Source organism: Jaculus jaculus, chromosome 13 (genome assembly GCF_020740685.1).
Source record: "Jaculus jaculus isolate mJacJac1 chromosome 13, mJacJac1.mat.Y.cur, whole genome shotgun sequence".
NCBI classification, from domain to species: domain Eukaryota; kingdom Metazoa; phylum Chordata; class Mammalia; order Rodentia; family Dipodidae; genus Jaculus; species Jaculus jaculus.
The window spans coordinates 29,066,756-29,082,034 of NC_059114.1; the positions used below are offsets into that span (position 1 = coordinate 29,066,756).

Sequence of the window (15,279 nt, forward strand, 5' to 3'; positions counted from 1 at the left end):
TTTTTTAATAGAAGGCCCAAATGCAACATTTTAATTTCGCTGCCAGCACTACTAACTGGGTTTAAAGATTTTTTGACAGTGAATTATGGTAGAGTGGGGCAAAAATTACATTACAGTTGAAATCTAAAAGTAAGGAGGCTACTTGGATTTCTCAAGACATTCTATTCCAGCCTCTCAAGTATTACTGCTTTAGAAGACAGGAAGTAACTTGCCCTAGAAGCTGATTTGAGGCATCCTGAGTATTTGGGTTTCCATATATTTCCAACCATTGTATTAGATAAAACGAATTTCTTCATTGTTTGGCAGTAATCACCAAAACCCTGAGATGTACTTTATAAAAATCATTTTGAAGAGCTTTCTTCTTGAGTTTTGTTGTCAGTCACATGTGCATGTTTGTTGAGTGAGTTAGGCCAGTTGGAGACCATATTTAAGGTGTGCTGTTTTGTTTCTCAGGGGTAAATGTATCTGAGAGGTGCTTCAGAGAGCCACCCTTTTCATTATGTGGGAGAATTGGGGCCCAAGTGTCTCCTGCCACTTACTAAAGCTGGTGCAAGTGAATTACAGATTGAATTTTCTACTGTGATCTTGAATGCTTGATAAATTTGATATATTTCTCTCTTGCCTGCAGATTACAGGACCTGATAATAAAGGAATTTATAAAGGAGACCGGGAGTCCAGTGGGAAATACACATTTGCTGCTCACATGGATGGAACATATAGATTCTGTTTTAGTAATAGGATGTCCACCATGACTCCAAAGATAGTAATGTTCACCATTGACATTGGGGAGGCTCCAAAAGGACAAGACATGGAAACAGAAGGTGAGATGAATACTTAAAGATTTTTGTCATGTTCTGAGAGCTAGTTTTAGTTCCATTCATTTGTCCTTTTTTTAAATTTCTCATTCTATGTTGATTCACTTTTTTTTTAATTTTATTTTTTTAGGTAGGGATTCACTCTAGCTCAGGCTGACCTGAAATTTACTATGTAGTGTCAGGGTGGCCTGAAACTCTTGGCGATCCTCTTTCCTCTGCCTCCCGAATGCTGGGATTAAATGCATGTACCACCATGTCCGGTTGATTAACTTTTCTAAACATGAAAAGCCTTGAGTGCAATGTACTTTTTAGTTATGGAAGTCTCCTAGTTAAAAATTTCTGAAGTCAGTGTTTTTTTCAGTCATTAGGGCTGTCCCTTCTGGCAGTTTTCCCAGTCACTCTGTGCTTTTGTAAACCTCTAGGTTCCATGTGCTTCAGGTTATTCTGTTTTTACTTGCTGTTCCTGTTGTGGGTGTAAGGGGGGGGGAGTGTGTGTGTGTGTGTGTGTGTGTGTGTGTGTGTCACAGAGAGAGAGAATACATCTGTGCTTTATTAGCTAAACTTTTGTTGTTGTTGTTCTGTTTATATCTTATACTTTTCTTTAGGTGGTGGAGATACCTGGGATGGTATGTGGATTGGTTTTTTGACAGTATATTATTTCTTTATCTTTTTGTTTGCTAATGTCTAATTCTGTTTTCCTTTATTCTAACTTGAATTTGTTGGCATGAGAGTGTTTTTCTCCTTTTAAAAACTCCTACAACTAATAAGCTTTTTTTAATCATTTTTTTTACATGATTGCAGGAGATTAAGTTATTTTAACTTAATAGTAGCAAGAACACAGTGATACATCTTTCTGTCTTTCTTTTTTTCCAAGGTAGTGTCTTACTGTAGCCTAGGCTGACTTTGAATTCACTATATAGTCTCACGCTGGCCTTGCACTACCTCTGCCTCCTGCGTGTTGGGATTAAAGGTGTGAGGCACTATTCCTGGCAGTTTTGTTTTTTTTTTTAATATTTTTGTTTGTTTGTTTGTAAGCAGAGATAGACCAAGAAAATGGACACACCAGGGTCTCCAGCTGCTGTAATTGAACTCCATATACATGTGTCACTTTGTGCAACTGGGTTTACTTGGGTACTTGAGACTCATCGAACTCTGGTTGTAAAGCTTTGTAGGCAAGAGTCTTAACCACTAAGCAATCTCTTCAGCCCAGGATTTCTTTTTTTCTTTTGGTTTTTCAAGGTATGGTCTCATTCTAGCCCAGACTGTCCTGGAATTCACTATGTAGTCTCAGGGTAGCCTCAAACTCATGGTGATCCTCATCCCTAGCGCTTATTATTTTTTTCTTCAAGGTAGGATCTTGCTGTAGCCCAGGCTGACCTGGAATTCACTATGTAGACTCAGGTGGCCTCATATTCTTGGCATATCTTCTACCTCTGCCACCCACATGCTGGGATTAAAGGCACGTACCACCACGCCCGGCTAGATTTTTCTTTTTAAACAGGAAACATTTTCACATTCCCTTTTTTTAAAAAATTTTTTTTGTTCATTTTTATTTATTTATTTGAGAGCAACAGATAGAGAGAAAGAGTCAGAGAGAGAGAATGGGCACACCAGGGCCTCCAGCCACTGCAGATGAACTCCAGATGTGTGTGCCCCCTTGTGCATCTGGCTAACATGGGTCCTGGAGAATTGAGCCTTAAACCAGGGTCCTTAGGCTTCACAGGCAAGCGCTTAACCACTAAGCCATCTCTCCACCCCCTCATTCCCTTTTTATTTTTATTTACTTGTTTATTTGCAAGCACAGAGAGAGAGGAGACAGACAGAATGGGCACACCAGGGCCTCTAGCCACTGCAAATGAACTCCAGATGCATGTGCCACCTTGTTTATCTCGTTTTTGTGGGTACTAGGGAATTGAACCTGGGTCCTTTGGCTTTGCAGGCAAGTGCCTTAACCGCTAAGCCATCTCTCTAGCCCGAATTTTTTTTTGTTTTTTTTTTTTTTTTTTCCTGGGGTAGGGTTTCATTCTATCCCAGGCTTACCTGGAATTCACTCTGTAGTCTCAGGGTGGTCTTGAATGCCGGGCAGTTCTCCTACTTCTGCCTCCCAAGTGTTGTGATCAAAGGTGTACACCACCATGCTTGGTACATTCTAGATATTGAGTAGTTAAGGACAGTACCATCACCAGGCATGGTGTCTCACTCTCAGCACTGGGGAGGCAGAAATAGGAGGATTGCTTTGAGTGTGAGGCTAGTCTGGGACTGCAGAGAAAGTTTTAGAATAGCCTGGGCTAGAGTGAAACCCAACCTCAAAAAAAAAAAGATTGGATGTGGTGACACACTTTTAATCCCAGCAGTTGAGAGGCAGAGGTGAGAGCATTGCCATGAATTCAAGGTCAGCCTAAGACTAACTACATAGTGAATTCCAGGTCAACCTGGGCTATAGTGAGACCTTGCCTCAAAAAACAAAAGAGAAAAAAAAAAAAAAGATCACTAGCATAGAGAGGCTGAAAAGTTTTGTAAAGTTGAAACAAACACCAGAGAATTGTACTTAATTCCTTATTTTCAAGGCTTTTGTTTTGTTTTGTTTGTTTTGTTTTCTGAGGTAGGGTCTCACTCTAGCTTAGGCTGACCTGAAATTTACTGTGTAGTCTCTTGGTGGCTTTGAACTCCCAGAGATCCTCCTGTTTCCTGAGTACTGGGGTTAATGGTGTGTGCCACCATACTTGGCATTTTCAAGGCTTTTTATAGGTAATGTTGAGCTTGACTAATTCCCAAGCAGCATTCAGACTTTTGAGAGCTTTGTTTTTGTGTTCTGAAGTCCTGTTTTTACATGGTTAGAAGGTCATGGCTGATATTCTTGTGAATATTGAGTTGCTAAGTCATGCTTTTTAACACTGTAGTTGAGATAACTTGCTTGTGCTAGTTGATGCCAATGAACAAAGCTATCAAGCTGAGCCTTCCTGTAAAGCATGGTTTTCAAGTGACTGTTCTTTTTTTAAATTTTCTTTTTGTTTACATTTTATTTTATTTATTTATTTGAGAGTGACAGAGGGGGGGGGGGGAGAGGGGCAGATAGACAGGGCCGCCAGCCACTGCAAATGAACTTCAGATGCATGTGCCGTCTTGTGCATCTGGCTTATGTGGGTCCTGGGGAATCGAGCCTCGAACCGGGGTCTTTAGGCTTTACAGGCAAGTGTTTTAACTGCTAAATCATTTCTCCAGCCCTTCAAGTGGCTATTCTTTTTCTTGTGACATTTGCAATATCTGAAGGCAGATTTTTTTTGTTTCTTTTGGTTTTGAAGGTAGGGTCTCTAGCCCAGGCTGCTGTGGAATTCTCTATGTAGTATGAGGCTGGCCTCCAACTCATTGTTCCTCCTACCTCAGCCTCCTGAGTGCTGGGATTAAAGTGTGTACCCCTCCCCTCTGCCAGGCTGAAGACAGTTTTGATTTTTTTTGTTTTTGTAGGGTCTCAATCTGGTCCCGGCTGACCTGGAATTAACCCTGTAGTCTCAGGGTGGCCTTGAACTCACGGCGATCCTCCTACCTCTGCCTCCCGAGTGCTGGGATTAAAGGCGTGTGCTGCATGCCCGGGGATTTTTTTTTTTAAATTTTTATTTATTTGAGAGTGACAGAGGCAGAGAGAGAGAGAACAAGGCAGGTAGATAGAATGAGCACACCAGGGCCTCCAGCCACTGCATACGAACTCCAGACACGTACGCCCCCTTGTGCATCTGGCTAACATGGGTCTTGGGGAATTGAGCCTTGAACTGGGGTCCTTAGGCTTCACAGGCAAGCACTTAACTGCTAAGCCATTTCTCCAGCCCCAGTTTTGATTCTTAAAACTAGATGGAGGTGGTAAGCTTTTCTGGCACCCAGGCCTTGGGTGCCAGAAATCATGGATGGTCATATCCCTCCAGAGTATCCCTCTGATCTCCACAGAAGCATGGGCATTTGGTTCCAAATAGGACCAGTTTTGAGAAACCCCACTTTAAAGGCTTCATATCATGCATGGGGCTTCCACAGTGAAGCTGGCAAGGAGTGATTTGAAAGTTTAGGTAACTATCTTTAATATAGAGGCTTGTGGCTTCTTTTGAGGAATTGAAAACAGTTGTGGTAAACTGGAGTTCCAGATGAGGCCCAGTCTTGGGATGAAGTGATTCCTCCTCTCCAGGGAGATTTGTTCTGTGCTGTTCTTTTCTGCCTGCTTGTCCCTTGTTGGGACGTGGCACTGCCTAGGAGCAAACAGTCAACCCTATCCTATCTCTTGTGTGATCACATAGGACACTTCTTGGCTGACAACCTGTGCAGCTGAGCATCTGTCTGCTCAGAATGCCTGCTGATCTCCATTGTAGTGAAAGCATTACTTTTATTTTCTTATTTCTGATTTTTTGAAGTAGGGTCTCGCTCTATCCCAGGCTGACCTGTAATTCACTATGGAGTCTCAGGGTGGTCTTGAACTCATGGCAGTCCTCCTACCTCTGTCTTCTGAGTGCTGGGATTAAAGATCAAGTGCCACCATGCCCGGCTGTGAAAGCATTACTTTTTACCAGGGAAATACTTTAGCTTGGTTGCTTGTGAGTATTGACAGATTTTTGTCTGCTCAACTTCATAGAGTGTTTTGGTTTTGCTTCTCAACCTTAAGAGTTAGGTGATTCTTTGTTTTGCTTTTGAGGTAGGGTGTCCTAGACCAGGCTGATCTGGAATTCACTATGTAGGGTCAGGCTGGCCTCCTTCCTCTCTGGAATTAAAGGCTTGTGTCACCACCCCTGGCAAGTTAGTTGATTCTTAAGGGTAGATTTCAGTTTTATTTATTTATTTGTAGCACTTAGGCTTTAACAACATTGTCCTTTTTTTTTTTTTGAACTTCTTGTTAGTACTCAGTATAGTGAACTTCATAGCAGCAGTCATTCACCAGAAGAAATTTTGGGGGGTGAATTGTTCTCTTTTAGTTAGTAAGCATTCTAGAGTATGTTTCCTACCTCGAAGAAAGTGGCTTTCTACTAGCCATGGCTTTCTTTTTTTTCCTCTTGGAGATTGCTAAGTGTGTTTCAATCTGTTTCCATATTCTCCTGCAGCTCATCAGAACAAGCTAGAAGAAATGATTAATGAGCTGGCAGTGGCGATGACAGCTGTAAAGCATGAACAAGAGTACATGGAAGTCCGGGAGAGGATACACAGAGCCAGTAAGTCGTGCTGCACTTTAACTTCACATCAGTGTCTCCCGTGGTGGTGATTGATCATTCAGAGATTCTGCAAGCATAACTGTGCTGAAGCTCTGATTTTAGAAAAGAATATACGTAAAGATGGCTTGTCAACAATGTTTGTAGCGCTTTGGGTTAAGCTAGCTTCATTCCATACTAAGAAACACATCTGGACATAATAGCACCATCTATAATCCCAGCACCCAAGGGCTAGACATAGGAGGATCAAGGAATTCAGGACTACATGAAACCCTGTCTCAGAAAATTAGAAAACTAAAATTATGATCAGCTAAGGAATAAGCTAATTGTTTTCTTAAAGCAAAAGGAGAAAATGTAAAATGCATGTTAAGTTGCTTTACTAAAATTTTTCTTTTTTGACTTTAGATTGTTTAAAAAATATGGAACGCTTCACGAATTTGCATGTCATCCTTGCTCAGGGTCCATGCTAATCTTCTCTGTATCGTTCCAGTTTTAGTACATGTACTGCCGAAGTGAGGACAAATGTTTTAAAATATATTTTTATTTATTATTATTACTTGTTTTTTCAAGGTAGGGTCTCTCTCTAGTCCAGGCTGACCAGGAATTCAATATGTAGTCTCAGGATGGCCTAAAACTCATAGTGATCCTCCTACCTCTGCCTCCAAAGTGCTGGGATTAAAGGCGTGATTAAATATATTTTATTTATTTATTTGATATAGAGAAAGAGACAGAGAGGGGAGAGAATGGACACGTTAGGGCCTTCAGCCACTGCAAACAAACTCCAGATGCATTTGTCTACTTGGGCATCTGATGTATGTGGGTCCTGGAGAATTGAACTGGGATCCTTTGGCTTTGCAGGCAAATGCCTTAACTGCTAAGCCATATTTCCAGTCGCAGTTTTTTGTTTTTAATTTGAGATAGAGAGAGGGAAAGAGAAAGAATTGGTACATCAGGGCCTCTAGCCACTGCAAACGAACTCCAGCCACATGCGCCACCTTGTGCATCTGGTTTATGTGGGAATTGGAGAATCCAACTTGGGTCCTTAGGCTTCACAGGCAAGCACCTTAACTGCTAAGCCATCTCTCTAGCCCTGTGTTGCAGTCCAGTTCGCATTGCTGCTAGAAATTGCCCAACCAAGAGCAGCTTCTGGGAAAAAGATTTATTTTGGCTTATAGGCTTGAGGGGAAGCTCCACGATGGCATGAGCAGAGGGTGGACATCTCTCCCTGGCCAACATAAGGTGGATCACAGCAACAGGAGGGTATGCCCAACAGTGGCATTGGGAAACTGGCTATAAAGCCCATAAGCCTGCCCCCAACAATACAGTCCCTCCAGGAGGCATTAATTCCCAAATATCCATCAGCTGGGAACCTAGCATTCAGAACACCTGAGTTTATGGGGGACACCTGAATCAAACCACCACATTCCGCCCCTGGCCCCCATAAACTGATATCCATACATGATGTAAAATGTAATGCATTCAGTCTGACTTTAAAGTCCCCATAGTTTTATCAATCCTAATGATGTTCATACATCCCCATAGTCCACAATCTTTTAATTGAGACATAATACCAAAAAATAACCTCAAAAAACCCATAATGGCACAGAATAAACATTCACACTGCAAAAGATGGCATTGGGCATAGCAAAGAAACATTCAACCAATACAAGATTTAAAACAACCAGGGAAAACATCAAACTCTGTAGCTTCAAGTCCAGCAACTCTAGCCAGTGACAAATCTCCAAGTTCGATAATTCTAACCAGCAACAGGTCTCTGGCATTCCAATTTCGCCCCTCCAGCTAGGCTACTCACAGTCCTGGAAAACTTCATTTGGGCTGGCAGCTCCTCGGCAGCCATCTCATGGTCCCACATCTCCACTGGGTCTCCACTGCAAGCCACGGTTCATCCTCATGGCCCCATGGGGTCTCTATGCAGGCAACCAGCAAGCCCGCTTCACATGCCCATGGCCATTTCCAAAACACAAGACCATGTTGCAAACTCAGTGACCCTCTTTCCAGCATTTCTTTTTTTTTTTTTTTTTTTTTTTGTTTTTCGAGGTAGGGTCTCACTCTGGCTCATGCTGACCTGGAATTCACTATGTAGTCTCAGGGTGGCCTCGAATCCAGCATTTCTTATACTCCACGATACCAGGTAGGGTGCCAATTTGTTAATCCAGGGGGGAATAAAGCAGTCTTTGAAGAACAGGACACTCCTTGAGCACTCAGTCCCCTTCTAAAGAGTCTACATTCTTCTTGTTGCCCCAGTGCAGGTCAGCTAGCCCAGTCTCATAGGTTGTAATCTCTCAGTTGCGGCTGAACGGGCAACAGTTCACCCAAAGATTTTTCTTTCTGTGCCATATCCCTCGGCACACACTAGTTCATTTCTACGCAAAGCAACCCTGCACAACTTCTCAAGACATGGGCATAAGAGCAAGCTTCTCACACAAACTGCTAGCCCAATCCGAGCAAAGCTCTTTCTCACCCTCATAAGCCAAACCTCACAGTCCATAGTTCTTACTGCCTTCAGGTCTTTCAGGTCTGACCAGAATAGACCATCAAGCTGTACTTACAGCACTGCAAGGCATCTCTTAGGCCAAGGTTTCAACTCCTTCCACATTCCTCTTGAAAATCAGCTCCAAAAGGCCAAAGCCACAGAGTCAGGTGTCTAGCACCAACCACACTCCTGGTACCACTTTACTGTTGTAGTCCGGTTCGCATTGCTGTTAGAAATCACCCAACCAAGAGCAGCTTCTGGGAAAAAGAGATTTATTTTGGCTTACAGGCTTGAGGGAAAGCTCCATGATGGCAGGGGAAAACGATGGCATGAGCAGAGGGTGGACATCACCCCCTGGCCAACATAAGGTGGACCACAGCAACAGGAGGGTATGCCCAACAGTGGCATTGGGAAACTGGCTATAAAGCCCATAAGCCTGCCCCCAACAATACACTCCCTCCAGGAGGCATTAATTCCCAAATACCATCAGCTGGGAACCCAGCATTCAGAACACCTAAGTTTATGGGGGACACCTGAATCAAACCACCACACCCTAAGTTACTTTTTTTTTTTTTGTTTTTTCAGGGTAGGGTCTCACTCTAGCTGAGGCTAGAATTAACTATGGAATTAACTATGGAATTAACCTGGAATTAACTATGTAGTCTCACGGTGGACTTAAACTCACAGCTCTGCCTCCTGAGTGCTGGGATTAAAGCATGTGCTACCAAGCCCAGCTTCCTAAGTTACTTTTAAAGTCACATACCTTGAAACTTGTGTCAGTGTGATTAATGTGTTGCTTCTAATGTGGAAGGCATATTTTATTTATTTATTAGAGAGAAAGAAAGAGGCAGATAGAGAATAGTGCATCTGGGCTTTTAGCCACTGCAAACAAATTACAGAGACATGTGCTTCCTTGTGCATCTGGTTTTATATGATTACTGGGGAATTGAACCCTGGTCCTTAGACTTTGCAGGCAAGGACCTTAACTGCTGAGCCCTATCTTCAGCCCTCCCTCCTCCCCCACCTCCAAGGTAGGGTCTCACTGTAGCCTAGGCTGACCTGGAATTCACTATGTAATCTCTGGCTGGTCTTGAGCTCACAGTAATCCTTGTACCTCTCTGCCTCCCAGGTGCTGGGATTAAAGGTGTTTTTTTTTTTTTATTGTTGTTGTTTGTTTGTTTTGTTTTGTTTTTCAATCTAGCCCAGGCTGACCTGGATCTCAATCAGTAGCTTGAACTTGAGTTCACAAGTATCCTACTTCAGCCTTCCAGGTATTAAGACTAAAGGTATAAGCCACCATGTTGGATTGAAGCTTCATTTATTTATTTAAATTTTTTTTTGTTTATTATTTACTTATTTATTTGAGAGAGAAAGAGTCAGAGAGAGAGAGAGATGGAGAGAGAGAGAGAGAGAGAGAGAGAATGTGTGTGCCAGGGCCTCCAGCCACTGCAAATGAACTCCAGATGCGTGCGCCCCCTTGTGCATCTGGCTAACGTGGGTCCTGGGGAATTGAGCCTTGAACCGGGGTCCTTAGGCTTTGCAGGCGAGTGCTTAACCGCTAAGCAATCTCTCCAGCCCATTTATTTATATTTTTGAGGTATGGTTTTTCCTCTAGCCCAGGCTGGCTTGGAACTCATGACAGTCCTACCTCAGGCCTCTTGAGTGCTAGGATTATAGGCATAAGCCACCATAACTGGCTAGCTGTCAATCTTTATATGCATCATGTCAGAGCTCAAGCTGTGGGGTGGGTGGAGTAGGTAGATAGGTCACTGGTTAAAGGCACTTGGCTCTGCAAGGCCTGCCGATCCCAGTTCAATTCCCAAGCCATCTATATAAGCCAGACCCAAAAACTTGTGCAAGAGGCCCTGTCATAATGCATACGCACATACACAGGTAAGTTAATCAATAAATTTAAGAAGTTTTGGATATCAGAGTATTTTTGATTTCAGATTTTCCAGTTAGGAATGGTCTACCTGCACTGATTTATAGAATCAAATAAATGTTCAGAAAATCAATTTAACATTGCAATCAAAGAGTTTCTGATGTTGTTTTTAATGCATCTTACAGTACCCACTCCTTATAAATAAACATAATTAGACCTTTTGTTTACTACTGCTGTTAGGGTCCTTCTAGATCACATGAGTGGCATAAAGATAGTGTCTTATATTTTTATAAGTGAAAGAAGAGATGGTGGGTGGGGTGGTGCACAGCTGTAATTCCTAGCACCTAAGAGACAGTGCAAGAGATTAGATCAGGAGTTCAAGGTCATTTTTCAGTAACATTAAGAATTTGAGGCTACCCTGGGATACATAGAGACCCCCTTTTTTTTTTCAAGGTAGGGTTTCACTCTAGCTTAGGTTGACAGCAGACACACATGGCTTACACATTCTTCAGTTGATGGCCACATGGCATCCCTCTCCCCTCCCCCCTCAGGTAGGGTCTCATTGTAGCCCACAATGACCTGGAATTCACTCTGTAGTCTCAGGGTGGCCTGGAACTCACAGTGATCCTCCTACCTGTGCCTCCTGAGTGCTGGGATCAAAGGCGTGTGCCACCACACCTGCCACTTATTCTTTTACACTCATAAATCAGACAGTGTGGCATATATCATTCCTCTAACTAGTACTTTGACAAGGGAACAAAAGTTAACATGCTGGCTGAGACAGAGGTAGGAAGATCACCGTGGGTTTAAGGCCACCCTGAGACTACATAGTGAATTCCAGGTCAGCTTGGGCTAGAGTGAGGCCCTACCTTGAAAAACCAAAAAAACAAAACAAAAGCTGGTTGTGGTGGCACATGGCTTTAATTCAAAGCATTCTGGAGGCAGATGTAGGAGGATCACTGAAAGTTCAAGGTGAACTTGAGACTACATAGTGAATTCCAGGCCAGCTTGTGCTACAAGGAGACCCTACCTCGAAAAACAAAACAAAAAAAAAAACAAAACAAAACAAAAAAAACAACAACAAAACAACAACAACAACAAAACTGGTCACTACATATCCTAGGCCTGCCTGGATCTTGTGCTTGTCTTGAGTGCTAGAATTAAAAGTGTGCCACCCTCCATTCTCTGACTTTTAAGGTCACTTTTATTTACATAGTACATATATTTAAGTTTTTCAAGGTAGGGTTTCACTCTATTCCCAGTTGACCTGGAACTCGCTTTGTATCCCTAGGCAGGCCTTGAACCCACATTGATTGTTCTGCCTCTTGTCTCCTGAGTGCTGGCATTAAAGGCTTGCACCACCATATCCAGCTTCTGTTCTTTTTTTTTTTCCTAAAAGTTTTTTTAAAAAAATTATTTATTTATTTGACAGAGAAAGAAGGAGTGAGAGAGCGAGAATGAATGAGCATGCCAGGGCCTCCAGCCATTGCCAGTGAACTCCAGATGCATGATCCCCCTTGTGCATCTGGCTAATGTGGGTCCTGGGGAATTGAACGTGGGTCCTTTGGCTTTGTAGTCAAATGCCTTACTTGCTAAGCCATCCCTCCAGCTCTTTTTGCCTAAAAGCTTTAATTAATTGATTAAGTTATTTATTTTGTTTTTTCAAGGTAGGGTTTTGCTCTAGCCCATGCTGACCTGGAATTCACTATTGTAGTTTCATGGTGACCTTGAACTCACAACAATCCTCCTACTTCTATGTCCTGAGTGCTGGGATTAAAGGGATGCACCACCACACTGGGCTAATTTATTTTTATTATTTGCAAGCAGGGAGAGACAAGATTGATTTTGATTGGTTGAGAGAGGGAGAGAGAATGGGCTCTCTAGGGCCTCTTGACACTGCACATGAACTCCAGATGCATGTGTCATGTTGTAAATCTTCCTTCATGTGGGTGCTTGGGATTTGAATCTGGGTTGTCAGGCTTGAAAGTGAGTGCCTTAGCCACTAAACCATCTCCCCAACCCCAAGATCAATTTTTTGGTTTTGTTTTTGGTTTTTCAAGGTAGGGTCTTGCTCTAGTCTAGGCTGACCTGGAATTCACTATGTAGTCTCAGGGTGGTCTGGAACTCTGATTGTCTTATCTCTGCATCCCAAGTGCTGGGATTAAAGGCCTGCATGGTCACCACTCCTGGCTTAAGGTGTTCTTTTTTGTTTGTTTGTTTTTTTCTTTTCGAGGTAGGGTTTCACTCTAGCTCAGGCTGACCTGAAATTTACTATGTAATCTCAGGGTGGTCTCAAACTCATGGCAGTCTTCCTACCTCTGCCTCCCAGATGCTGGGATTAAAGGCATGCACCGCCACCGCTGGCCTTAAGGTAATTTTTAAAGCCATCTGTCTGTGCTCCTGAGTATGTTGAGAAGTACTTTGAGTGGTATATGAAAGTGTTCCTTTCACACAGTAAAGATTGGATGATGATTTATGGTACCTTTGCACTTTGGGGCGTTGATGCTGATTTTGTTTGTTTTCCACAGTCAATGATAACACAAACAGCAGAGTGGTCCTTTGGTCCTTCTTCGAAGCTCTTGTTCTAGTCGCCATGACATTGGGACAGATCTACTACCTGAAGAGATTTTTTGAAGTCCGGAGGGTTGTTTAAAAGGCCTTTTCCTGTTGATCCCAAATTCATAATTCACTTGGTTACCAAACACCTTGGTCAGAATAATGCTATTAGTTTCCACATTTTTTATTTTCTGAACTGAACACTCATAACTTTTTTTTTTTTTTTTTGATTAGTAGGTTTTGGGGAAAACCATTTTAGTAAAATTGTGAAAATCTGACTTTTTATTGGCCTGTAAGTATTTGGATGCTGCCCCACTATGCAAGTCTTTCTAAGAATTCAAAAGTAGAAATGAAATGTAGGAATATAGTCATCATTATGTCTTCTTTTCCTTTGGTTTTCATAATAAAATACAGTTTGTTCATGAAGGCAGCACAAAGCCTGACAATATAAGTGACTGCATTCTTGGGAGTCCTTTATCCTGTGGTTCAAATCACCATTCATTCATTTTTTTGTCATTACTTGCAACAACAATCTGAATCTTGTCATTTTCTGCCCAGCCCCATGGCAGAGTGACCTGGCTGAGAATATGCTATCAGGCTGGGTATTTTTTTATATGCTTTAAAGATGAGACTTGCCCCAACACATTTTCTCTCTAAGTTTTATGTTGAACCTTAGGAATGAATCACCTCTACTTAAATTGATGACACAAGCAGCTAATACTTGTTGTTTGGTTCCTGCCTAACCTCTGTTAAAGCCCATTTTCTGGGTGTTTCAGCAAATGAGCTGTCCTTTCTGTGCTGGCATAGCCCCCGTCTCCACTCTTGGCACTAGCAAGGATGCATTCATGCATTTGGAAAGATCTTGATTTCTAATGCTAGAGGGTTAAAGCCTCTTTGTTTTCCTTGCAGTGATATACAGCCACTATTTTATTTTTGTTCAGTGGCATCTTTGGCCACTTTAACCAGGGCACTGAATGTCAGTGTCAGCACTAGGGGTTTTGTTTGCTTTCTCCTGGGTCTTTCTTTTTTGTTTGGCACATGTCTGTTTTGTTTTATATAAAATGAAAAGACTGTCTTGATCTCTGATGATGGGTTTAAAATGAAAGGACCTCTGCATTTGGTGTGGGGAGTGTCCAGGATTATGTCATGACTGATGTATATTAGTTACTTGTACTTTTTTTTTTGGATCTTGTAAGGGGAAAACTATAAGTAACAAGTTTTTTAGGATTAATTTAAATTTGTTGCAAGTTTTCATGTTCAGGACAATTTTTCAACCTTGGGTGAAAATACTTGCAACAGTTTATTGATAAGGTGATTCTTTCACCTTAGGACAACTGTTGCATGCCAATTGTGTGTGTGTGTGTGAAAACACTTCAGAATTGAATTAAAAGATGTAAATTTAAAATTGGTGTGTATCCAATATGCCCCAGGTTCAGTAAATAAAACAATTCTTTTTAAAACAGTCAGTATTTTGTGTTTAATGCTAATGTGATCAACTTACGTTTGATAAATACCAATTTATATTTGATGGAACATGACCATGCTTTAGGAATACCTGTTTTAAATGTCATTTAAAAGTTTTTTGGAGCAGGGCATGATGACGCACACCTTTAATCCCAACACTCAGGAGGCAGAGGTAGGAGGATCGCTGTGAGTTCAAGGCCACCCTGAGACTACATAGTGAATTTCAGGTCAGCCTGGGCTAGAGTGAGACCCTACTTTGAAAAACAACTACTACAAAAAAAAAGTGCAAGACAGAGAATGAGTATGGGCATGCCAGGACTTCCTGACACTGCAAACTCCAAATGTATGCACCACTTAGTGCATCTGCCACCACTCCCAGCCCTTGCACTTTCAACAAAATATTTTAAAAAATTTTTGTTGTTGTTGTTGTTTGGAGGTAGAGTCTCACTTTAGTCCAGGGTGAGCTGGAACTCACAGCAATCTTTTTACTGCTGTCTGCTGAGGGCTAGGATTAAAGGCATCATACCATGTTTTAAAAAAGATTTAGGGATGGAGAGATGACTTAGCAGTTAGGGCATTTGGCTGAAAAGCCAAAGGATCCAGGTTTGATTTCCCCAGGACCTACATAAGCCAGATGGTGTATACATCTGGAGTTTGTTTGCAGTGGCTAGAGGCCCTGGCATGCCCATTCTTTCTCTGTCTTTCAAATATTTAAGAAATTTTAAAGCTTTTTTATTTGCTAGTAATAAATCAGAGGGAAAGGGAATGGGCATGCCAGCACCTCCTGCCATTGCAAAGGAAATGGGTCTTTGTGTATCCAGCTTTTTAAAAAACATATTTGGGCTGGAGAGATGGCTTAGCAGTTAAGTGATTGCCTTTGAAGCCTAA

General features: G+C 42.0%; 1 protein-coding gene and 1 non-coding gene across 2 annotated transcripts in view; one reads left to right on the forward strand and one right to left on the reverse strand.

The window, feature by feature from the left end:
- Positions 1 to 14,389, forward strand: part of Tmed2 (transmembrane p24 trafficking protein 2) — a 19,841-nt gene extending 5,452 nt beyond the window's left edge. Inside the window, exons 2-4 of the mRNA XM_045132128.1 lie at positions 629 to 821; positions 5,891 to 5,998; positions 12,900 to 14,389. Of these exons, the coding sequence (XP_044988063.1) occupies positions 629 to 821; positions 5,891 to 5,998; positions 12,900 to 13,024 (426 nt within the window). The 3' untranslated portion in view covers positions 13,025 to 14,389. The remainder of the gene's footprint in view (positions 1 to 628; positions 822 to 5,890; positions 5,999 to 12,899) is intronic.
- Positions 6,409 to 6,515, reverse strand: LOC123454273. Its single transcript, XR_006633258.1, has one exon. It is a non-coding gene; the product is annotated as a U6 spliceosomal RNA (small nuclear RNA).
- Positions 14,390 to 15,279: the final 890 nt, after the last annotated feature.